Below are 26,235 nucleotides of genomic sequence, written 5' to 3'. Positions count from 1 at the left end.
ATTGGCCCACCCATGAAATGGTATTCGGTCTAACCCAACAAGTCCCCCCACTTGTTTCATGAAGTGATTTGTTAGTGATATTCATTGACAAGCTCTCTCTTGGCCAATCAGATACAAGGATTTCAGGAGCTTATAACAGAAGTTTTATCATGCAAAATCCTAGACAAGTTGCTTCATGAAACACTCCCAATGTTGATAGGTGAATGGTTTTTAAAAATCAAAGTTGGGTTCAACTTTGAACATCTTTAGTGAATGTTCAGGGATTAAAGAGAAAAGGAGCGGAGAGCAAGAGAGAGAGAGAGTGCAAGAGAAAAATCAATTTCAGGTTATCAAAAGGCGGATGAAACAAAGAATTGCAAGAGATGGCAAGGTGTTATTTTTAAAGGGGATGTTGAGAGAAAGAGATTCCCTGTTTATAAACACTGTACTCCAGCATTGTATGTTATACTACTCAAGTAAAGAAACATGATAAATGATGTCAATAATTTTTCAATATGCGTAGAAAGACGATTTTTTTAGGGTTTAATCATCTTGCCAGTCTTCTTCTGGGGCCCGTTTCATAAAGGACTTGCAACTGTTGTAACTTAGCCATTATGGCAACTACCATGGTAACCTTGATTATGATTGGCTGTTACCATGGTAGTTGTCATTATGGCAAAGTTACAACAGTTGCAAGTCCTTTATGAAACGGGCCCCTGCCCTGGTGTTTCATAAAGCCGTTTGTAAGTTAAGAGCGACTTCAAGAACTGGTGAACCTTTCTTTATGAGCGTAATATTCACCAATGAACATTTAATGGTGAATATCATTTACCACAAGAAAGGATCACTAGTTCCTCTTAATTTATGAACAGCTTTTAGAAATATAACTAGTAAGCCATGCTGCTCTGTCGATCATCAGTAATAAATGAGGTTAGGAAGTATAATCTGATTGCAGTCTCTTATCATTGAGCATAAGATGCTGATGCAATTAAAATTGGAACAGAATTCAAAGACAATTTTTTAATATTCTTTCACCTTAATTTTGTATGATTTTAGGACTCCAGATCAAACTTAATTGGGCTAATCTAGAAAACATGTGGTCACTTATTTGATAAAGTGATAAAAATTAATAATTGCTTCATTCCTCAGATTCACAATATGTTGCAACCTTCTTTGTTTTTCTATACGAATTAACAAATTTATGATGTCATAAGATGCAAGCTAAACTCTTACCATGGATCCATGCTCTCATCTCTCGTCTTGCATTCACTCAGTACATAACAAATGACACAGGACGCCAGGAAGGTTTCATGTTTTTTTAGCATTTCTATTATCCACATTTTTAATAATAAATCCCAACAGAAAATGGGGAGAAATTTCAATTAAAACAGACAAGCATTATTATCCCCACTCAATAACAGACACGACGTAATCTCTCTGCACCACAAAAAAAAAATGTCGCAGAAAAATCATTGAATTGGGGTGAAGAAGAAAAATATATTAGACAAATTCTGATCCTAATCATTATGTTCTACATCCTCTCTATCATTAATATTCTATGACTACGCAGCCGTTTTTTTTCCCAAGATAGAAAAATGATCCAGTGTGCCAAATATCTATCTGGTAATCTGGAAAAATTGCCACAATTTACATCTACAATGCAATTACGCAATAAATTATTAACATTAGTAAATATATACTGCCTGTAAGCATGACAGCTGTATCATTTCCATCTATTTAAAAAAAAAGTGTTTTGTAGATTTTGAAGTTGGCTCACCAAGGAACAGCATGGAATGAGAGCTCTGGGCTAAAATAAGAGGTAGGGAAGATGAGTATCTCCTGATAAGAAAATTTAAAGAACTATTACAAAAACAAAATATGGTTCAAATTAAATTTGAATGTTTCAAACAGACATATATCCACTTGGTGTCAATTAAATGCCAAATACTGCAAACACATACGTGCCAATAGTGGTGGTCCTACCAAACCATACAGTACCTCAAATTCATACAAAATGCTCAAGAAGCATATTTCCCATTAAATTTTGAATACAATCTATAATTCATAGCACATTCAATAATGCAACATTAAAATAAGTAAGAAATATTCAAATTATTATTCAGAATGTCCAGATTAATTTCCAAAGCCCTTGCTCCAATACATGGTCTTGGCTTGCCACTGAGCCAATCAACTGCAAATGCCCAATCTGCGATAAATGCAGACGGTATTGAATCGGGATGAGTGGATGCTAAGAGCCACTCGAACGATGTTAAGAAAAAAACAGTTGGGACTTGTACGAGAGACACAAGCCTGTCTCCATTGTCCCACATCCAACTGTACTCCAAGATATTAAATTGTACAAGAAAAAAGTGGAATGCTTACTAATCATCATCACACAAATCTGCCAAATACTGGTTAATATTACTGAGTCAAGGCTGTGTTTACACCACAAGTATTTTCACCACCGAGTCCTTTAACGCCAAGTGTAAAATACGTTTCCATGGGCATGTGGATGCCTGTTGTATTAATAGGGACACACCATAGATTTCATCACTCAAACGTGCATGTAATAATAAGTTAATGCATTTATAAAATACACAGTTGTTTGTAGTGTGAATGGGAACTATCTTATTCTCCACTTCGCTTATAGAAATATGGATGGAGAGCGGAAATAGAAACACAGCTGTCAATTGTACGTTGATTTCTGAATTGTGGATGGGACAAATTCATGAGCATGCATGTGGTTATATAATGTATCCCAAGTTCCCAACAATTGTTGATCTACAAACTAAGTTATGGCTTTGTATCAGTATATTGCCGATTTCCATCTACATCTATTTCTCGTTAAAAAAATATCAGATATGTCTCGATGAAACTTAATTCAAGAGAGGTGCATGCAAACTTGGACAGCTTTAAATATCGATACTTTTCATGATCAAATTCACCAAATATTTCTGACATACTTCCCTGCCAATCGGGTAAAATCATCACCATTATTAATTACGGAGGGATCATTCTCCCATCACGACATGTTGTTGAAGATGATAAAATATTAGATCATGCATGGCAAGGCTGACAATTGTGATGTTCAGGGAATTCAAAGAAGAAACTTCTTCCTGTCTAAGCCATTCAATTATAAGTGGAAAATTACAAACATGGTTTCATGTCTGACAAAATATTAGCTGCTGTTATAATAAATAAAAGTGTATGATGCTCTATCGTAACTTAACATAAGACTTCCACAAGTGTTCCCATTCTACTCACAATTGGCATACGATATTGGTTTTACACCAGGGACACATTGCATCTCAGCGACATACAATGCAGTGTAAACACAGCCAGTCTACGGGTACACTACCAAAATAACACTGAGTGGGAAATCAAATAAATGTGCATGGTAGTATAAAAAACAACATCAAAGAGGGGTGGGTCGGATGAGAAAGAAGGGATGGGGGCGGGGGCACATATACAACACCATCTCTCCGTTTCCTAACACAGAAAATACCTCTCCCTCCAGATCGAAAGCTCTCTCTTCATTTAAAGCTAATTATAATAATGAACAACAATCATCTACAATAAAAAACAAAGAAGATATTAATTTCTACATTGTAAGTGAAACCCTCATCATTGAGCCCATGTTTGCTGATATCCACAAGCCATCTTTCAAAAATATCTTTATTTCAGTATTTTTCTTAAATAATTTTCAAAGTCACACGAACCATTAAACGTGGCAATTTTTTTTTTTCATTCACTCAATAGATCCCGCCAATTAATCATAATTTGGGAGATCTAGACAAAAAGGTGGCCAATAAATGCCTCTTAGATAATATTAACAAAATATATGCATCAGCATTAATTTCCCATCAAAATTAGATACACCCTCAATTTTTTTGGTAAAAGCAAGACAAATTTTGAATTAAAAACATACTCGGACTGGCAAAAAAGGTGCATAGTGTACAAATTTAAAGTTACAAGAAGATATTACACATTCCATTATTTAACCTGGAGTGGGTGAGTAGTTTTCAAGAAATTGCACTTTATGAATAAAAGCTGTCCCACTCAAAAAACTCTGATATATTAAATTGCCAACCTGATGCACTACATTTCAATATTATAGTCATCTAACAGGCATTTAAAGCAAACTTTAAAAATCTTCTTGCAAAATTACTGCCAAAAGTGCAATTTGTCATTGATTTTATTCATTGTTATTCATGACTGAACAACAAATGTACCTGATTTCAGCGCTCATTTAAAAAAGGCTTGACTTGATGGACTTTAATTACCCCGATTCTTAATGAGGCGAAAAAGAGAAAGCAGGCACAGCCTCGGCCAACTCCATTTCGCCTCAGGTGAGAACCAAAGGCATGACTTCCAGAGGGACGAATAGGCATATAAAAATATTCAACACACGAACAATATAACATACTATACACAGATTATGACACTAAATTCAACAGACACACAATGATAGCTCTGAATAGATCCCAGGCAATAAGGCACTGGGGTAACCCCAGTTCCCTAATACCTCTTTTCATACTTATTCTTTCTTTTAAATCTATGTACAATTTGACAATAGTTTGGCTAAAAAGTCTTGTACTGAATGAGCACACAGAGTCCCTCTGGAATGGCATTTGAAAGTCCCCTATAAGAAAAGTTGACAGCACCATCGCTTTAAATTAGTGCATATTTACAATCAAGCTCTGGTCCTCTTTTCTCATTGGTCCAAATCAAATCACATGCATATTCATTAAATTAACATATTCATGAAAGATGAGAGAATGGCCAGCAAATGTGGGATGGTTGATTTGGACTTCACTTACAAAACACAAAAAAATAAATAGAAAAAAAAAAGACTGATTCAAGTCTTAATATCCTTCCACCCCTAAAGCATCAAACTGGATCAAGCTTTTTTCATTACTCCAAGTCTTTTCCCCATAAAAAATCTGTGCCTTAGCACGAGAGCCTACTACAGTGCAAAAACAAAGAGATCTTTAAAATAAAAAGAAATAATGAAACTGTACACTAAACATTACGGTAACAAACAGCGTACAAAACGAAAAGAAAAAAAAAAAAAGGTGGTTGACATGTCAACGAGTGAAACACGCACCAGAAATTCAGAGTATAAACCAATTTTTCTAGAGAATTTCTTGCCAGAATAATTTCATCTCCAAATGTACAATTTATTCTCAAAAAACCCTAGGATTGCATGAATTCCTAGTTTATGATACAGATTTACAATAGAAATCATCTGATATTTTCAAAACATATACTTATTCCCACCATCCTCGTTAAAAAACTGCAATATAAGATATGACGCCAGATTATACACATGCCTCGTATGATGCCAGCACAGCATTTTAAAAAGGTATTAATGAACTTTTATAAACCTATTTCTTTGAAATGTTTTGAGAAAGTTACCAGTACAGCAAACCAAAATTGTTTTCTCCCAAGCAATTTCATTATGCAAGGATCTCTTTGGCAGCAGATTTGTTTTAGGTGCTTTAAAGGGAAGAAAATTTGCCATCCCATGAACTTTGTTGATATTCATGACCCTTCTGAGTTACCCGCAAAGTGAAATCTGCTTGCTATGCAAATACTAATTATCTATCACACAAATTTGATTTACGATTTGATGACTAGGATAAATACTAGACCCAACAAGCTTGATATAAGCGATAATTTGGGTAAACTTTCATGGAGTTCACATAGGGGGAATCATTGAGATCATGTGTGGCCCTCCACCTCAAAACCAACAATAGGTCGCTAACCAAAATGGTAAATTGGTCTCTAAAAATGAAAATCTGGAAAATTGGGTTATCTCAAGGGCCCGTATTCTGATAGCAGGTTTAACTTAAACTCAGGTTCAAAGTTGTGGTTTAAGTATGGGAAGCCAAAAGTATCAAAATTGTTATTAAGTTGCATGTTTCTTATGTTTACTGTGCTCTTTCCTGATTCATCGATGGTGAAGACAATCATCTATTTTATACTTCCTTGACAATTATGAATGATTTGAGAGCCAAATGAGCTGAAGTATGATATCTCTACTGTTAGTGATTTATGTAACAATTGGCTATCCATACTTAAACCACAACTTTAAACCTGCTATCAGAATACGGGCCACTGAGTTTAAAGGTACACTCTTCTTTTTCTTTCTGTTAAATTTGACGATGTTAAGTTAAACCAAAAATGAGAAACGTGGGTTTGTTTCACACCATTTTACTGGGCTGCTGGAAGATTAATTCAGCTCACACAGTAATCACATGGCATGCTTGAGAGAACCCAAAACTTAAAACCTATTTTTCTCTCCATAAATCTATCACTGAAATGAAATTAAATCAATTAACTGTGTAGGTTATTGTGGATCAATTATGACAAGCTATAATCTTTTCAAAGCTTGGGATATGCTTTTGAAATTAAGCAAAATCTCAAAATTCAATTGGGCGACTGATTGTGGATTTTGAGGTAGAGGGTCGCAAATGATTGGGGCTGCTGGTACAAAACATGGTCTCCAGTTTGACGTCTCACTTCATTGAGAATGACAAAATCTGCGTTGAACATTCCACAACTGTCAGCAGTTTTATAATGGTTTCAAAGAATGTGCCCCATATACTGAGAAGCATGGATTGAAAGAGCTTGCTGTTTGCCCAACATGGCACCAAGGTAATTGATATACTTGCATAATACGTCCAAACTATATAGTGCGTCCCACAAAAAAGGCAGATTACAAACAATAAATATTGAGGCATATCAGAAACGATTTGCACAGAAAATCATGTGTGAATCTGAATCCACTCTCATTTTAGGGATCAGTGAGAGAATCTTAACAAAGAATAGAAAGAAATGCTAATGAGCTAATCGTCGAATAACAGTCGTCGTATCTCAACCAATCTTGCCCAATTTTTCTGCGCAACCTGGTTTTGACATTAAAATTTCAAACCCGTCTTGCTCATTAATGCGTGAAGTGTTTGTCTCATGTTACGTATCACAATAAAGAAGAATAATTGAATTATATGAATATGTAAATGAAATATCTTTTTGCCTTTGAAGAAAAAAAGACATTGGAATCCCGGTTTCCTTTTTTCTGGGACGCACTGTATACTTTGTCAATATTTATACAGCATCATATATCAGGGTTCACTCTTATATTTTTCCATGACTATTTCCCCCCCCCAAAAAAAAAACACCATCCCTCCATGGTCCAATTCATAAATTCCGGTATGTGTAATGGTATCAGAGTCACAAAACTAACCCATCCCTCACTAGTTTAAACTGGAATGATGTAATTTTAATTAAAATTTTCGATGAATTTCATAACATTATAGGGTTTTTTTCTTGTTTTTGCTTGCTCATATTATTTTTAAAGACTGAAGGAATGCTAATACACAATGGTGGTTGTAATAATGACTTTTCTTTTTTTTTTTAAAGGACAATTTCTGGTAATCTTTCTGGCTGTTACAGGATATAGGGAAAGAAGGCGGGACATAGATTGCCTGACGTTAAAGTCCCACATCAAAGGTCAAAATGTCATGTAGTTTGAGGGAAAATACACTTTATCATAACTGAAGGTTGCTTATTATCTTCATATTCCTTTTCTTTACAATAATTTTGTGTCAAATTGTTCAAAGCACAAAATATTCTTATATAAAAATCAATAAATTAATGTGTTATGAATAAACTGCATGTTAAGTGATGGATTGCATAATTGATAACACTCCTAAGCAAGAAAGGGAAGAGAAAATTAGCTCATTATTTTGAATTTCTACTATTTATTTATTGCCAATGTTACTTGCATCAATTACCTTTTAAAAAATTGATTATTTGTGAGAGAATACCCCTACACCTGGCATATAGCATATTTTGAACTGTACTACTAGACAGAGGTAATAAAAATTTCTACAGCAATGGAATAAAATGTGATCCAAGAAATGGTATTTCTCTCTGGCAAAATAGCATCAATTTTACACTGTACAAAGTACGAATTACATAAAAATTCAAATTACCACAAAAACATTGCCAAGTGAGACTTAAACCTACACGTTCCCTCTTGACCAAACGGGTCTGGGATACCTGTAGCTTTGAGCCTCGATCTGATAAACACAGGTTGTGTGTATTTGCATACTTCAAAAACATGAAGATAAAGTGCTGTCGAACTTAACCCTATTTCGTTTGTCGGAACGGCACAAGAGGACACTACTTCAAGATGAACAGCAACTCTAACATATCACTGGAAAATAAACTCCTTAGACTGAACCGACTATAATAACCCCTACTCACAAGAGACTGCAACACATGACCGCTTTATGTACAAAAAAAAGAAAGTGATCTGTTAACAACACATCAAACAATTTCACCAGAAAAACGAGGCATGAGGTATGTCGTGAATTGAACAAGATTATATCCACACAAAAAAACAAGAGCCAACACTATACTACAGGACAATCTAGAGAGTGTTGGCTCCCTCCTTTTCCAAAGTTCAAAGCACTTTAACTTCATAAGATGTTTCAATACTCTTCTATAATTTACAAATTAGATACAAAAACACACAGAACCTGCTTTATTAGTTTCAATAGTTTTCTTAAAAATTCTCGAGTTCCAAGAACGAACACCACCCTGAGACCCCAAGCTCCGCTCGCTACCGCCTCGCGAGGGGGTAGTTCGGCGTTGGATGGTAGAGCGTCGACGATGGGGGTGACGACGGCGCTGAGGAGAGTGGCATCTCGAATTCGGTGAGGAGTGAGAAGTGATCTGAGGGTATGCTGGCGTTGGGGCAGCCGTGGACCTTGCTTGTGTCGATCCATTCAAAGTCCATTGGACCAAGGAGGCCCAGGACAGACATGGCCTGCCTCGAAAAGAAGATATAATCAATGATGCCCTTGAAATCAAAGGTGTAATTGGTGAAGCGCATGGGGTTGTTCTGGTAGACCCGCTTCAGCTGGAACGAATGTGAAATGTGCCCGTTGGTCTCCGAGTTGGAGGAGAAGTTGCGGAGGACCTTGTAGTTGAGGTCTTTGAAGTCAGGATGGCGGACGGAGATTTTTCCCATCTCAAGGTACTCAACAACACCTAAAACACAAACAAAGCACAGGAAAGTATTAATAATCTGCTTTTTATAATCTGGGTGGGGAAGAGCTAACAAAGATTTAGGTGTGACAAGTCGCCCTTAAATTCCATGTTGCGTGCAGTATAAAAGGCATCCTCGCAATAGTCAAATCATGCCAAGATGATTTGCCCTTCTGCATAATGATCAACAAGATTGCATGTTACATATCATGTGCATAGAAGTATCACTAAACTCTTTATGAAACACACCCCTGTTACACCCACATATATAATAAGATTATTACATTTGTGGGAATTACATCATTTGTGGGTGTAACAAACCCCTCCCCTGCAATAATTCTTTCTTAGATGTGCACAAAAATCTCTGCCTTGTATCATAATCATAGTAAGTTATATTAAGGAAAATCTAACATATTCCTTGAAATGCCAAATCCTAGTTTATATTCTTGGAGCAGAAAATGAAATATTTGTAATTTTTCATAATTCAACATAGGAACCATGAATATCATTGTTTCAGGAACAAGTAATCATGTATCCTCCTGAAAGACAAGGAGACCAAAATACATTTATATTTTTAACTTAACAAGCTATCCCTTTTCTACTCGAAGATCTACATTGGAGCCCAGCCTTTGAAAGGCCAATGGCCTCTGCTGGCTCCCCCATATTCTTGGTATTTATATTCATATGTTTTCTTTTTGTAAATATTAGATTGTATTTGAATGTTTTTTTACCAGAAATGGAAATAAATGAAATGAAATGAATCTGCAAGTTTGCAAATAACTATGGATAAGACATTATAGAACTGCGTACAGAACTTCTCAAAAAATATATTTTTATGAAATTACTATAGTTCCTGAATCTTAATCAGAAACTCTGTATAGACATTATGATAAAAAAAATATGAGATGAAAATACAAATGCACACCTGCCAAACCGTGACAGCCAAGATAAAGGAACAAATAACTAGGAAATGTCAAGAAACAGGAACATCCTTAAATTTCCTTTTCAATAACTACAGACAATTGTTCACAAAAATAGGAACGCATGGAATGAAATGGGAAAGTTCTCTCCCCCCCCCCCCAAATAAGAATATTCCTATTTAATACAACACTTAGCAGGTATCCAAAAGCCGGGGAGACGTTTCATACTAACCAGAGTCGGGCAAGGAGTTGAGATCCCCGCACATCACTAATGGAATGGTCCCTGAAGTACTCTGGCTGCTACCACCACCACCACCTCCTCCTCCACTACCCCCTCCGCTACCACCGGCTCCACCCCCTCCTCCCGGTCTGAAGCTAACCGACTCCTCCTCTATGATCTTCTTGAGTTCGTTCATGAGCATCATGGTCTGGATCAGTTTGACGTCACTGAACTCGGGGTCCCAGTGGATGTGGACATTTGCTACCAGGAGCTGCTGCCTGGCATTAGAGACTTCCTGTTGAAACGCTGTTAAGGGATTATAATAAGAAGAATACAGTCTCATATAGCACTTATCACTTACTTCATCAGAAGTCTTTAAAGGGATGGTCTGGGCTGAAAATATTTATATCTTTAATACATAGAGTAGAATTCACTGAGCAAAATGACGAAAATTTCATCAAATCGGATAACAAAGTTATGGAAGTTTAAAGTTTATCACTATTTTGTTAAAACAGTCGTCATGAATATTCATTAGGTGGGCTGATGATGTCACATCCCCACTTTCCGTTTTCTTATGTTATTACATAAAATCATATTTTTTTCATTATTTCATACTTGTGTGAATAATATGTCTCCCTTATAATGAAATAAGTTGCAGCAATAAATATCTAATGCACTAAATCAGTTGTCAATCCAATTTTTCTAGTTCTTGGAGGAAAAAATTTGAATAAACCTAATTTCATATAATAAAATACAAAAGAAAAAGTGGGGATGTGACATCATCAGCCCATATAATGAATATTCATGATGACTGTTTTCACAAAATATTGCTAAACTTTAAAATTCAATAACTTTGATATTTGTTATCCGATTTTGATGAAATTTTCGGCATTTTGCTCAGTGAATTCTACTCTATTTATTAAGCTATAAATACTTTCAGCCCGGACCATCCCTTTTTTAACACTCTATTATAATGCAGCATAATTACCCTGCATGATTTAGCATAAAAGCTGATAGGTACTTCTGCATTTCAAGGAATTAGAATCCTGCTAGCTACACCTGGGTTGAGCACAGGGAAATGTCAATAATTTCTCGCTGAAGGGGATAATGCCCAACGACCTTTGAAATATGCATACATTAGGAAGCAGCAAGATAGATTATCATAAGGTACATGTATTCATAAAAACCCACTGATATTTTTACAATATCATTATGTACAGCAGCCAATAAATATGCATGGGCAAATGGCCAAAAAAGAAATCCAAAGAAAAATCAGGTAGCACCAAAAAAAAAATTACAATCAGTTCAATCTAAAAGTTAATTTAAATGTACAGACACAGGAGAAATATTCCTAATACAGATTTTATTTTTTTCCTGATGTAAAGAAATGAATAAGTGGCAGTTCCCTTTTAACAATCTCCAATTACAATCATATTTGTTCTTACATTCCACATTAAATAATCTGTCTTATCTATTTCATTATCAATCTTGTAAAACTTACCTGAACCTTCATAGCATCCCTCTCTCGTTTCTAGAAGCGCTGCCAACCCAATATTGTCTTTCGTCATCACCCTGTTAAGCATGTCCTCTGACCCTTCAGCGTTTGCCATCGCGAGCTGGTTGAATTCAACAAGGTGTTCTTTGACTAACGCAAATCTGTAGGAATTAAAATGAGGATGTATATTAGAAAAAAATATATCTTTACTTATAGCACCTATCTTGACGTTTTGCAGACTCACTCGAGTCACCTTTATACACAAGCTTTACCAGGTTTCCAAGACTTCAGCCCTATTACATTGAAGATACTATTGTGGTAACTTTGCCATCCTTGATTCTCAACATTTAGCACTGGTAAAATGATAGTTGCTAAAGGATGGGAAAGTTGAAATAACAGTAAATTTTAACACAGTGGAGCCCTGGGTGATGGGTGTTTTATTAAAGTGTAAATAAGTTGATTAATAATAAGCTTAATAGAATAAAATGGTCAAAATAAGTTTGTAATCCTAAAGAAAAATCCAGATGTACAATGCAGACTCACATTATTATGACATGAAAAAAAATCATAATGAATATGTACTTTTGCTATGCGATTATAGACAGGATAGTTCCTTGAACATGAAAGAATTGGGGGATCCCATCTACGTGTACATGTAGGTAACATCTGTGTTATTCATAGTTATGCCTAATTTTAGGCTCAGTTTTGTGAAACAGTCCCCAGACCATACAGGTGTTACTTTATTATTCATCTGAACCATGACTAACACAATAGATACACAAAGCAAAGTTTGTATAAATAGGGTTTTCCAGGTAACTTCCTCCTGTTACAAAAGCATGACTCATTCTTTCAATGCCAGCTTGAAATAGCAACTCAAGCACAAAATTGAAATTTTGCAAGCGTTTAGAAGTCAACAGAAGCCATTGTCTTTCTTTCTTGTGTTGCAGTGCACTATCAATAGACCCCCTAAGCATTACCAATAACAACTGAGATACTATAATCGCATGTCGTATGCACCTGGATAAAGAATAACTTGATACATGAAAAGCCTAGAGGGATTCCAACAACCTTGGTGGAAATTTGTTTTTTTGTTTCGTTTTAAAAAAATACTTATTATGAAGTAGGAAAGGGAATAACTTTGAATGAAAATGAAAGTTGCTTGAAATTCACATTTTCTAAATGAAGGTGAATGTTAAACAAAGAACCTCAACAATGAGTTTAATTTGATGGAAATGCCTTTGTCTGGTATATTCATATTTCAAATCATTCACAAAGTTGTTTATTTTTAGAGTGTACTTATCAAGTACCCATTGCTCTCAACACAAACTGCAAAACTTTCCAATTTGCTAACTCTGCCATTAATGGCATTTCCACCAGTTCCTTGATATTGACTATTGCTACCATGGTATCTATCTTTGAATGGTATATTATCATAATCGTACACACAAAGAGGCCAAGATTCACAGTCATCCTTGTCGTTCATGTTAAAGGGATTAAAGGGATTGTTTAACGTCATTCAGCATTGGAAAATATTTGCCTTTCTCTTGCAGCTTTTGCTGTAATCATAATTGTAAACCTTCAAGTCAGACAGGAATAACCAGAGTTTATACAGCTAATCAGTCGCTTAATTGTTGCGATAATGACAAATTCAGTCATAAGCGACCACATGGACGCTTACTAGTCTAATGACGCTCGTAAATTGAGATTTTTTTAGGTTTCTTCTTGAAACACTTTAGCATGCACAACAACATGTAGGGCCCTACAGCTCAGACTTTTGCAAAACTCTATAATTTACTTTATTCCTTGAAACTAATCCTATAAACTTACTTGCTGGTCCTGAAGAATATGGCACAGCCATCAACGTATTTTCTGTCCTCCTCTGACATGGTCTTAGCCCTGGACTTCGGGCTGAAGACACTGTCGTAGCCGTGCTGCTTGAGGGTTGGGCTGAAGAAATTGTAATACTGTTCCGTTTCGACTTCCTGGAGAGGAGATCAATCATTGGAAAACATGAAACAAGGTGAACTCATGTTAGCTGTCACTCGATGAGGATTATTGTTATCCTAAATCAAAAGTATGGACTGAAAGGGGGTATAACCCAGTTCCAGTTTGCAATGGGTTACTAAGCAGTAGTGCGCGTCCTCTTAGTATGATTTGACCAATGCGGTGATACCTTTTATATACCACGCGAAACTGGATTTAAGTGCGACTCTAAGTGGAACTCACCTCTTTGTGAAACACCCCCCTGGTATCATAGCAGCTAAGTAAATAAGTAATAAGTGCTTTACTATGGAAGGTTTGAGACCTATCAAGCACTCTCCTATTCCATTTTCATGAAACAGACCGAGAAGTGCTAATTTACTATCAAGACATTAATAATAATGTATTTACCAAACCTATTATCTATTTTAAATCATCAAGAAAGAGAACGGGGTTTAATCAACTTTTGTATGCAAAAAGCAACTGAAAAATACATCTAAGCTAGTAAGCATAAATAAAAGGTCAAATTGCCAAACTTCAAATTACAAAGAGAAAATTAATTTGTCTGATCCAATAGATTTTTATTCTCTGCCTCTTAAAATTAAAAACAAAATATCTAATATCAGCATGGAATTCCTAAAAAAAAAGATCAGAGCAAAAAATGAGAAAGATCATTCTCAATTGAGAGACGCAAGTCTACACCTTTCTGGTTTTCACTTGGCAATATGATGACCTGGAAACAAGAGCAGGAGGATATGGACAACAAAATGGAAATGGAGATTATATACAAAGTGTCACGTTTCTGTAAACACAACTAAAAATAAAATACATATGATTTCCTGAAATTGTTTTAGCATTGTTTCAATTGTGGTGTATTACAATAAGTACTAGTAAGATTGATTTATGAAGTAACATGTTGGAATGCCTCTTTAGCCCCATGCTGTCTAAGGAGTAAGTTTGTATGAACTTAAAGGAAAACACTAAAACTATAATAGAGATGTAACACAAAATTGATTTCAGAAGAATGCATGATTAAGATGTTTAAACTGACAAACTTCAAATAATAATCTGTGCTTTTGGCAAAGGACTCTAGATTAATGTTTGTTGCCATTTTAGACCATGGTTTATTTAGCCCTAAATGTATTCAGATGAAATAATCCATGCTCATGGATTACACTGTAGCCCCTTTGGCCATAAGCACATTCATCATTGGACATTTTGCACAATCATACACAAAATCTGCAGAATACGTGTTTCGAACCCCCTTCTGTTTTAAAGCTCTTTGTGAATTCGGAATGGCCTTAAGAGTTGAATTTTATCAAGTCTCGTAAAAACAGCCTCTAAAACCTTGGATGGGTTCAGCTGGAAATGAAGAATTGATTCTAAATCCCACATACCTGGAGGCATATGATGTCTGAACTTGCACCAAGGATCTCGTCCATGATCCCTTTTCTTCTATACTCCCACTCCAGCGCCCACGTAGGGCAGTAGGCATAGATCTGCTTGGTTGCGTACTTGTCGCAGAGAACGTTGTAGCTCATCACAGAGAATATGGCTGCAGGAACAACGAGGGAGGAATTGGGTTATTTGTGATGTGCCTATGTAGGCTAGGATTTTGAAGCATACTTTGAAATGATATATTGTAGGGTATGCTTTGATAATACTTCCGGCCTATGACATCATACTGTATATGAAGGGCCTATTCCATGAAATAATCAATCTTATTTGTCTGTCCAGCACCCCCCCCCCCCCAAAAAAAAAAAGAACTGTTCAAACCATGATAATTGGAAAGCTTTATAACTTTTCATATGAACTACAAATCAGAGACAAAACATTTAGGAAGGTCCGACATGTAGGGGGCTGGACATACTACTTTGTGGAATTGCCAGGGAGTGCCGTTTTCTATGGCTAAATACTACAGCCAGTTGCTGTAGCAAGGATTATGAAAAAAGGTGAGAGGACCAAGAATTCAAGGATTGGAGGAAATGCAAGAAAAGGCAGATGAAGGGATCAAAAAGCCTTTATCTCCAAACACATCTTCTTCTAATCCCTTCTTGTGTTTAATCACTGTGGCTATTCTGTATATCTACCAACATAATCTCAGTTTTCCTCTATTAACGCATCTGTCTGTGTGTTATTCCCTTGAGCACTTCTCAATGCAGGTAAACAATAGATTTTCAACAAGATACACCTACACAAATCCGTTAAGGTGAATATATACAATATTGATGCGATATCTGCAATGATATAACTTATTCATGTCATTAGAGCTTTATCTCTTGCTAATTGCATTTGTGTTGGTGCCAAACACCTCATTACCTGAAAGCAAGGTCATGTTATGAAAGGCAAACTCAGCCAAAAGTGTGGTTTGCGGGTTTTGATTTCACATTAGCCATGTCTGATTCAATGTACAATACTGTCATTAAAAAATATGCTAATATGTTGGATGAAAACAGGATATCTTAGAATTCCCGTTATTATTCTCACAGAGGTTACTAAAATCTTATCAGTTCAATTCATAATTTCATCAGAATTATTCGTGGCTGCTGGGAGCTTAATTGCTTACAATTAATCTATGCTTACAGCAAATTGAGGTATGCTACAATATCAGCTCGACACAGAAATCTCAAGGTTCAACCAATATGATGTGCTGTAAATATCGCCTTGACCCTGTTATCTCTACCAAGGGTTTCGCTATCACAGCTAGACTCTTGCCGTGTAAACTGGGAGAGCCACTGGCATCCAACAAGATGCAAGCGTTATCTATCTTAACACTCCTTTTTGGGCAAAAACCTTGATGTCATCAACTCCGGAGCTCCACAAAATCAATTTAAATGATTTCTTCATGCAGAATGAGTATAGTTGCATGGTTCAAAGATTATTTAAAGAACAGAATTCAATACACTGAGGTCGACTTAAATAAATCACAAATTTTAGAACTCCAGTGTGGCGTCCCACAAGGATCCATTCTTGGGCCGCTTCTTTTTATAATATATATGAACGACATTGTAAATTCTTCCAAAATGCTTAGCTATGTGTTATTTGCAGATGATACGACACTATTATATTCTCATCATGATTTTAATAAAATGATCGTCACTATCAATGTAGAATTACGTAAACTAACCAACTGGCTACAATGTAATAAGTTATCTCTAAACCTCAGTAAAACCAATTATATTATATTTCACAACCCAATCAAAAAGATTATGAAAGACCAGTGCCAAATCTTAATAGACAATACCCTAATTGAAAGGAAAACTAATGTTAAATTTCTTGGCGTTGTTCTCGATCGACATTTAAACTGGAATTTGCATTTTCAGCATCTAAAAACTCATATTTCTAGAATAATTGGTATAATGTTTAAACTTAAAGATACGTTAATGCCAAAGTCTATTATACTATTGTACAATTCTTTCATATTATCTTATTTATCTTATGCTAATATTGCGTGGGGTTGTGGAACCAAAAGAAATGTTAATTCCTTATTGCTACTGCAGAAAAGAGCCATAAGAATTTGCACAGGTTCTCCTTACTTAGCCCATACTGATCCAATTTTCAAAAAACTGAACATATTAAAAATATCTGATATCAATATCTTACAAACTGCAAATTTTATGTTCAATTATACTAATCACTTGGTTCCAAGCAATTTTAATTCAATGTTTATACGCAATACCCAGGTTCATGAACACAATACCAGAGGTTCTAACAATTTTCATCTTAGTAATCCCAAAACAGTACTTGCTTATAAATCCATCAGACATAGAGGACCTGATGTTTGGCACTCGCTGCCTTGTGAAATTAAAAAATGTTCTTCGCTTTATTCTTTTAAGCGGAAGCTAAAAAAACACATTATATCATCATATGACTCATAAATCTTCTTAAAGTGTATTTTGATAATTTATATATTGTTACACTGGCTTCCAGTTCCCGATGGGGGAGGGGGGGGGGGGTTAGGACATTTGTATTTATATTTTTTTCATCCTGTTCATGTCATCATTATTTTTAACCTATGCCAATATATGTATTGCCATGATGGCACTCGGGGTCTGCCTCGTCAAGACCTTTCGGTCTTTTGCAGTCTCCCAAATTTCATTTTATATTTATGTATGTTTAATTGTTTTGTTACTATGTATTTCTCTGATATTGTATCTTGTATTTTTATTGAATGGAATTTGAATAAATTGCATTGAATTAATATACAGTCACATGTACAATGTAAATCATAATTCTTGCATGGCTGTTTTCATCAGATTCAATGTGGGGGAAGATGCCATCTCTGGCCAACAACTTGCAGCACATCCCAATGAGGTTTGCTGGTAGTGAACCACTGAGGTACACGCTTTAATGATGGAGCCAAAACAGGGGTGGGATTTCACAAAGATTTCATACATGTCTCATTGGCAATCAAACTTAACATTCCAGTGTGTAGTATACAACGAATCACCAGATAAGTCAGAGCATGCTCATGGGACGCCCTCTACTGCATATTAATTGGTGAGATTACGTATTAAAAATGTCATGTGCGTATTGTTACTTTAATAAGCATGACTTTTAATTAGATTTCTCTCTCTGTAAAACACTATCATGGTTTTCCCTGCATTGTGTCGTATAAGAACAGGGCCACAAATCATAAACTCTTCAATTTAAAATGTATCATGATCTTACCTGAAGGTTTATTTCTGTTTGGATGCGATACATGTATCCAAGGCCTTGCTGGGGGCAATGTGCCTGGGGCTACGAGAACAAAAAAAAAACAAAAAAAAAGAATTGTTACGATTATTAAAAGATAGAATGAACATCAAATTGACCAATATTGCAAAAGTCAAAATTAACAAAATATGACACAATCACTAATTGAAATGATTACGTAGCACTTGGGCAATATACTGTACAAAGAACATGGCAAAGTATTTAGTTTCAACTTTCTGGTCTCCAATTTGGGGCACACATCGCTAGGATCCCTCAACTAAAAATCAACTTTCAAAGTTGTCTATGAGAAATACATGTGACATTACTTTGAAATATGAAATGGTGATGATCATTCATATAGCACTACATGCATGTACATGTATATGTACAAAGGTGCCTACAGACTCTTTAAAAAAAAGTTCAAATTGCAATTTTGTAAACAATCAAAAGAATTCTGCAGTCTTCTGAATTCATTAATTAAAAAAAAAATTGACTGGAATATCGTGAACAATACTGGCATGAAATCGTAAACATTGATTGATTATTCTATCACGATTTCACTAAGTTGTGAATCCCTTAAAACGTAAAGGACACATGACACTAGAGTTGTGATTACTGTATCTCTTAAAACCTTGGTAATTATCAAGACTTAAAAAAACAACTGGCAGTGCATTTAAAATAGTTTTCAACCTCAATAGTTATAACCTATACACCTACATGTACATGTACAGACTATTGAAGGATAATAATGATAATTGCTCTTTTTTACATTTTCTTAGATTTTTTTTCCTTCCTACTGCACCATTGATACCGATATTTATTTTGTAGATGTTACATACTACATGTATGTATCATTTTAGGTTTGGTGGTACACATACATGTATGAAGGAGAAAAACTAAATACTGTACCGTACAATCATTGACTTCGTGTAAATTTTGAAGCATGGCTTACATACATGTATGAACTGTTCATTTGACAAAGGAAAAAATAATAACAGAATGGAAATTAGACCAACTAGGCATTAAACAGGCTGTAAATGAGAATTGAACTAAAGAGGTTATTAGACAGCGCGTGACACTGGCACTGGTCCGACGGTCCCAGACCGGTAAAAATTGCTGTCGGCCCGGGCCAGTAACTATTCAGAAATAGCCAGATTTACTGGTCCGACATGACCAGTAAAAAATATATCAAACTGTTACAAATTGATATTTTCTTCTCTTTTGTAAATTATAAAAAATGGCTCTGCCATCTAAAAAAATGGCTCTCATGAATTATGTTGTGGGTGTGTGTTTGTATTCTTTTTTTTTGGGGGGGGGTACATTATAACAATAAGCAATGAAAGACAGCAAAATGAACTAAATCCTTTTTTTCCCCCTTAATTTTGGGGACCATTGAATTTTAGGTCCAGACCAGTAAAAAATTGAAAAACTTGGTATCTACTGGTCTGACATGAACAGGCTGGACCAGTAGGGTAAAATGGTTAGTGTGGAGCCTTTAGAACAAGTGCAGTGTAGACCAAATTGATAGTAGACCAAATGGTTTAGCCCAAGTGATATTAGAATATCTGCGACGTAAATCGCTATTAGACCAAGTGAACCCAACCTTTAAAGATAAATACCTGTTGTGGTAATGATCTCAAAATGAGTTCTAACAGAATCCAATAAAATTTCCACCCATGTGTTTGTATGCACAAATAAAAAAAAATATACCGCTTATTGGATCTGGAAGAAAATTTGTTATTGCTGAGAAATGAGCAAAATAAGCACAGAATTCTATCAGATGTTGGGTATTTTTTTAAGCAATATTAATACACTGTCCCTAATTATGCTTTTCTCTGTTAGTGATAATCAGAATTATCGGTTTTCAGATTAGATTTCACAAAGATAAGTTTACATTAATGTACCAGATGTAGATCAATTATACATGTAATATTGTGACCATTTGAACCTTTATTTAAATTAAAAGACTTTGTCATGAAATAATAGTTTGCTGCAACTACAGTACTATCTTTTACCTTTAAAAGATGATTCAGAGTCAGGCAAACCACAGCCATAATCAGACAATATGAATCTTTTCAAAGACTGATCACATTTTGTTTGATTGATTCCATCAGTGGAGAAAACTCGATTAAGAACACAGCAAAGGTTTAGTATGAGCAAAATTTAACAGCCCTCATCGCTGCTAATTTACAGAAGCAGGCGCCCATGGGCCAAGTAAAAGGTCGACATCCCGTGATGCGGTCTCATGTGGTTATCGTTAGCCAGGTGTGCTTCAATACTGTATATTGCCAATTCAACTAATTAGGTGGTCACTTCCCTTTTACTGCCATTCAGTTATTAATAATATTAAATACAAGTATGAAAAGCTTTGAAAATCGTCTTATTGGTGCACTATGAATAAAAATGTGTCAGTTTGAGTATTAATACATGTAAGTCATTTCTAATAAAAGGCAAGAGCGGTGTGTGTTTTCAGTGTGACTGCCCCCCCCCCCCCAGCCTTGTTAGTGTTAATACTGGCCTTAGATTAATTTGAACCTTGTCATCCCACCAGGGGCCCGTTTCATAAAAGACTTGCAACTGTTGTAACTTTGCCATTATGGCAACTACCATGGTAACAGGGCTCAGCAGCCAATCAGAATCAAGGTTGCCATGGTAGTTGCCATAATGGCAAAGATACAACAGTTGCAAGTCCTTTATAAAACGGGCCACAGATCATCTTCTAAAAGATGAAAACAATGTCATGTGCAGGGTCTTACTAAGAACTGATGATTAAAAAAACCCTAGAGAGGGAAATATAAAAACTTACGATGTATGTGGTCCAACATGTAGGAGAGAAGCTTGTGGGTTCCTTTGGGTTCATTGTAGATACCCATGACATCTGAGGCAAGGGGATTTCCCTTCAGACCTAGCACCTGGAGGGTGATGATGAGCCGCCCTAGCTCATAGGGTAACAACCGCAGCTGGTTGTTGTTCAGCATTAATTCCCTGAGGTGGAGAAATGAACCAAGGAGAGAATGGGAATGAATTGGCAAGTAGGCGATTTAACTGGCAAGCTTTCAATGTTGGATTTAATGTTGGCACATGAATATGGGTGTGCAGAGCTACACTGTACATGTTCATGCACAGTTGGGAGTCTAGAGTTACCATACACCTTGCCAGGAATGATCTCCATGTACCGTAAGTAACGGACTATAAACCGCACCCGTGGATTAACCGCACCCCCAACTTTGGACTAAAAAAAAAAAAAAAAAAATCCTTCTCACATTATATTTGAGGTACGAAGAAACAAAAACTAAGTTAAAGATTTCAAAGTATCCAAAGAGATTACCGGTATGCGGAAATCTGCTCTTCTTGATCAATTCATCTACAAATGTTAGCAAGAAAGAAAGGTCCCGACAATATTGGACACTTACACACTCACTCACCTCAAAGTCACAGTGTACACACACACAGCACTGCCGTTCTTGTACATTGCAAACTACGATACGGTACCAGTACATCTTATCAAATAATGATCTGTGTCTTTCCCGGCGTAGGAGGAAGAAGCATTCACATTTCTTGCATCACAAACTCACAATCACTTTCAGAATTTGTCTAGCATTCAATGTCTTAGCATGAATTTTGGATACAGGATTACAGGAAGGTTCAAGAAACAAAGAAATTGGCATTTTTTACAGTTGTTATTAAGGCTTCGTGCCGTCTTTCTCGTGCGTGGTGTACATGGTATCTTATGAAGAGCAAACGGGAAAGAAAAAATAAACGGGACTTTGGAGGGGATCGAGGGTTAAAATGAATAGCGCCAGCTGAAGTCGCACTCTAACCACAATACAACGCAAGCTAGCTCAGCTCACTCAACTCTCGCTCAGCTGTGACAAAATATTACCGAGTATGCTTGGCATCTCTTTGAAAGGGAACTTCGCTGCTTTGAACCGAGAATAAAGTCGAAATTAGTGTCATGAAGGTGGGTGCGTATTTTATGGACAATATTTGATAAGATCGTAATAATCGCTTCTCATTACCCGCGGCTCATACCCCTCTAATTAAACGACATTGCCCTGGGCGGCTACGCCTGGCCACTCGATGTGTTGTGAACTGGCAGTCGTCTTACATGTTCGGGAGGCTGAGGGGTTATGACGGGCTGGCTCAGACCCGTCTCCGTGGATAAACCGCACCCCCGACTTTTGCTTCTATCCCCCGAGAAAAAGGTGCGGTTAATAGACCGTTACTTACGGTATATGCAAAGAAAGTGCTTGTGAATATCATTAAAGATAAATGAAAGTAGTTGCAGTTAACACTGATTTCACAAGAAAGTCAGTAAAACCAGGCTTAATTGTCACTATATCATAGAGGATCTAGATCTGGTATAGTTACATAAACTGAACTTTGTGAAATCTTGAAATCTACGCTGAAAAATGTTCACACTGAAGATCACCAACACAGATAAGCGCACGTGGGACAGTGTATTATTATTGCTTTGAATGTCGGCCCGACGCTTGACCCGAATCCCGTGCTTATTTATTTATTTCTCATCAATTACACAATTTCTTCCAGAATCCTTCGGCACATATTTTTTATTTATAAATACAAACAGACACTTTGGTGGTCATTTCACTGGATTCTGTACGAACTCATTTTGAAATCATTACCACAACTGGCATTTATCTTTAACCAAAGCTTTTCTCCAAAAAGAAGTCCAGGGGGTAGGGGGTAAAGGTAGTTCAAGGTAGTACGGAACCATTAACATTTATTGTTGGAGTCTAAGCCATATTTAGAAAATCCTTTGTTAGGATTTTTTTACAGTGTTAAGCTGCAAGACCCACAGTGCACATCTAGTATTACCCTTGGAGTCATTCAACATCATACTGAACAGTGTAATCCTGCGCATTCTGAAGAGAGGAGGGCACATCCACTACTTACTATTAAAATGTACTTACGGGAGCAATCTATGTGTATTCAGAGAGTGTACACCATTTTCTACACAAAAATGCCCAATTTGTTTCAACCTGTGCTGTTCAAAACTGTTAATATTTTTCAGAAATAGTTCATCACATTAAAAAAATCCAGACTGTGCATGAAGGCCTACAGTACATATTGTACATGTACACTGTATACACTGTATGTAATGTACAGGCTCGTAGTCTAATACATTGTATGTGTTGTTGTTGCATAGTTAGGTTGACAATGTACTGTACATAGATAAACATAAAACAATAATTCAATAACATGAAGAAAATTAAACAAGTGGAACGCCTCTGGCTTTCTCGCCTGCATTACGCAATTCAATATACTGTAGCAACAGTGCTAACTTTGAAAACAGCTATTGAATAATTATTCACAAAAGAAAAAACTCATATGATAATAAAATATTATGTCCATAAGTCCATTGACCTTGGCTTTGACCATAATCATGTGACCAAAGACGTATGCAAAACATACTTGTTATTCATGTATGTCTATGTTTCATGAACTACATGTCCACATGTGTAGATCCATAAACTTTCGAAGTTATGATGCCAATTCAACAAATACATGTACCCCAATACGGCCAAAGTTCATTGACCTTAAATTACCTTTGATCTTGGTCATGTGACCTGAAACGCAAACAAGATATTCAGGGATACATGGTTACTCTTACATGTATGTCCAAGTTTCATGAACTAGATCTATAAACTTTTAAAGTTATGACAATTCCACAAATATCCCCAGCATTATCAAAAATCGTTGACTCTAAAATGACCTTTGACCTTGGTCATGTGACCTGAAACTCGGGCAGGATCTTCAGTGATACACTACGGTATTACCATTATAAGTTTCATGAACTAAGTCCATATACTTTTTAAGTTATGACGACATTTCAAAAAATTTAACCTTGGTTAAGATTTTGATATTGATTCTCCCAACATGGTCTATAAAGTTCATTGACCCTAAATTACCTTTGACCTTGATCATCAGGGACTCGATTTTAAGGCGCGCGAGAGCGATCGCGCGCTACATGCGCGCCTTAATCCATTTTAGGTAGCGCGATTAATAGCGCGCTCGCGATCGCTGAGCTGCACGGAAATGCCTAAAGTCGCCCTCGAAATCACCCAAAATCATTGCCGAGTGATAACAACCCAACGGCCCACTAACGCCATATGTTCAAGCTCCGCTTACCATTTAAAAATCATCCAATATCCACACTCAAAATCATGAATAAGCCTTGAAAATAGCGAGGAGCGCAGTTTCAAATTCCGAAGTTGCGTCTTTTTTTCTGTACCACGTATTTCCATACACATGGTACCAGGTATGGAAAAAAAATCAACGCAACAGTCGGGAAAAAACAGGGGTCCATTATGACTACCACGCACGATGTGCAATTTCTAATGCACAATTCAGAGTCTAGTAACCTAGCATTGGTGAGTTGTCATTCGGCTTTGCTTTTCAAAACGGCCTATTAACATCCAAAATAAGTTACCTTATGTATTAATTATAACTAAAAAATCATTTATTTTCTTTTTCTAGGGGATGAGGTAAATATCAGAAAATAAATCATCAAACAAAGCTCCATCTATTTTAGAAGGCGGCGGCAGGCTCACGCACGAACACATTGGCGCATGTAGCCAGTCGGAGCTCTGTCTCTCTGCCAGAGCTCTGGGGGACGATTCGCTCAGTAAAGGCCTCAACGATGGTGATTTTCTGTTTCAGACAGAGTTTACATTTCATGTATATTATTCAAAACTGCCAATAAAGTTTGATGATTTCTTCATTGTCATGTATATTTAAGTTCTTAATGAATACATTCTCACCGAATTTAGACTCCCCAATAGAGAAATGCAATTTTCGTGGAGATCTGCGTTTTCAAAGAACTTCAGGAAAAGTTAGGGTATGTGGGCCTTTATTACATGTACATGGCTGAGTACAGGGTATTGTACTGGAATAGACGGAGTAGAAATTAGATATTGAATTCATTTATATCCAAGTCCAACTCACAGTCACACACACACGCACAGTGCCACACACCCACACACACCCACATCCAAGATTCTAAGCATGAAAAAATAACTTAAAAAATCATACAATATTTTAATAACAAAAAGTAATAATTCATTAATAAGTGAACAGGTATTCCTGAAAATACAAAAAAGTAGCATTTAAAAAGAGCCCCCAAAATGCAAAATTAGCCCTAAAATTTGACAAAAAAATTAAAATGGAGCCCCCGAAAAAAAAAATTTTCAGTGACTTAACTTCTAGCCAAAGTCAAAACCTCACTCAAACAGGTTTTACAATCTAATTACAATACATTGTAAAACAATTATAAATATTGCATATTCGATTGTTTCCTTCCTTTGGTTGTTGATTGTAACTTAGTACATACATGTATATTTCCTCCATCTGTTTTGTTAATTGGACAAAAAGCTCCCCTTGTATGTTGAAGAAGAGCTTTTTGCAGTGCTCCTCTACCGCTCTCCTTAAAAGTTCTAGGAGAGCTTTTTATTGCTCCCCTCATAATTATAAAACTGAGTCCCTGGATCATGTGACCTGAAACTCAGGTATGATGTTCAGTAATCCTTAATTACCCTTACACTCCCCTCCAAAAGTTTGGGAACACCTGCCTTCAGTGTGTGTTTTTCGAACTTTGGTAGACTTTACTGAGGTTAAGCCTCATAGTACAGCTGTATTTTTGTTTTAAAGTGAAGGCTATACACCAGTGTACATTTTATCATTGATTCATACAAATTCAAAGCTCTTAAGGGACGTGCAGCTGCCAAAGAGGGCAGGCTACCAGTCAAGATGGCATTCTCTAAAAAATGCTTACTTCTTTTAACATTGTTCTGTTTGGGGTTCTTTTCTGAAATTCTTCCCAATATTTTGTGAATGTTACAGCAGATGTCCTCAGAATTTTTTGC

General features: G+C 36.2%; 1 protein-coding gene across 1 annotated transcript; it reads right to left on the bottom strand.

Moving 5' to 3' along the window:
• Nucleotides 1-4,873: 4,873 nt before the first annotated feature.
• On the bottom strand, nt 4,874-21,351 carry LOC129281899 (CCR4-NOT transcription complex subunit 6-like). The gene is made up of 7 exons (XM_054917829.2): nt 21,156-21,351; nt 18,326-18,394; nt 15,052-15,209; nt 13,502-13,656; nt 11,681-11,835; nt 10,192-10,485; nt 4,874-9,042 (listed from the first exon to the last, which is right to left on the bottom strand). Exons 1-7 carry the CDS (start codon nt 21,325-21,327, stop codon nt 8,612-8,614), a joined length of 1,434 nt encoding a protein of 477 aa, XP_054773804.2. The 5' UTR covers nt 21,328-21,351; the 3' UTR covers nt 4,874-8,611.
• Nucleotides 21,352-26,235: the final 4,884 nt, after the last annotated feature.

The sequence above is a fragment of the Lytechinus pictus genome, chromosome 18, assembly GCF_037042905.1.
Source record: "Lytechinus pictus isolate F3 Inbred chromosome 18, Lp3.0, whole genome shotgun sequence".
Classification (NCBI taxonomy): Eukaryota; Metazoa; Echinodermata; class Echinoidea; order Temnopleuroida; family Toxopneustidae; genus Lytechinus; species Lytechinus pictus.
This window is presented reverse-complemented; position numbering and strand designations above follow the sequence as displayed.

Excerpts from the sequence above, each read along its gene's own strand:
- LOC129281899 (XM_054917829.2), bottom strand. The coding sequence starts at position 21,327 with ATGCTGAACAACAACCAGCTGCGGTTGTTACCCTATGAGCTAGGGCGG. Across the intron at positions 18,395-21,155 it reads CATGTTGGACCACATACATC|CCCCAGGCACATTGCCCCCA; the intron begins GTAAGTTTTTAT and ends TTGTTCTCGTAG. Across the intron at positions 11,836-13,501 it reads ATATTCTTCAGGACCAGCAA|ATTTGCGTTAGTCAAAGAAC; the intron begins GTAAGTTTATAG and ends TAATTCCTACAG.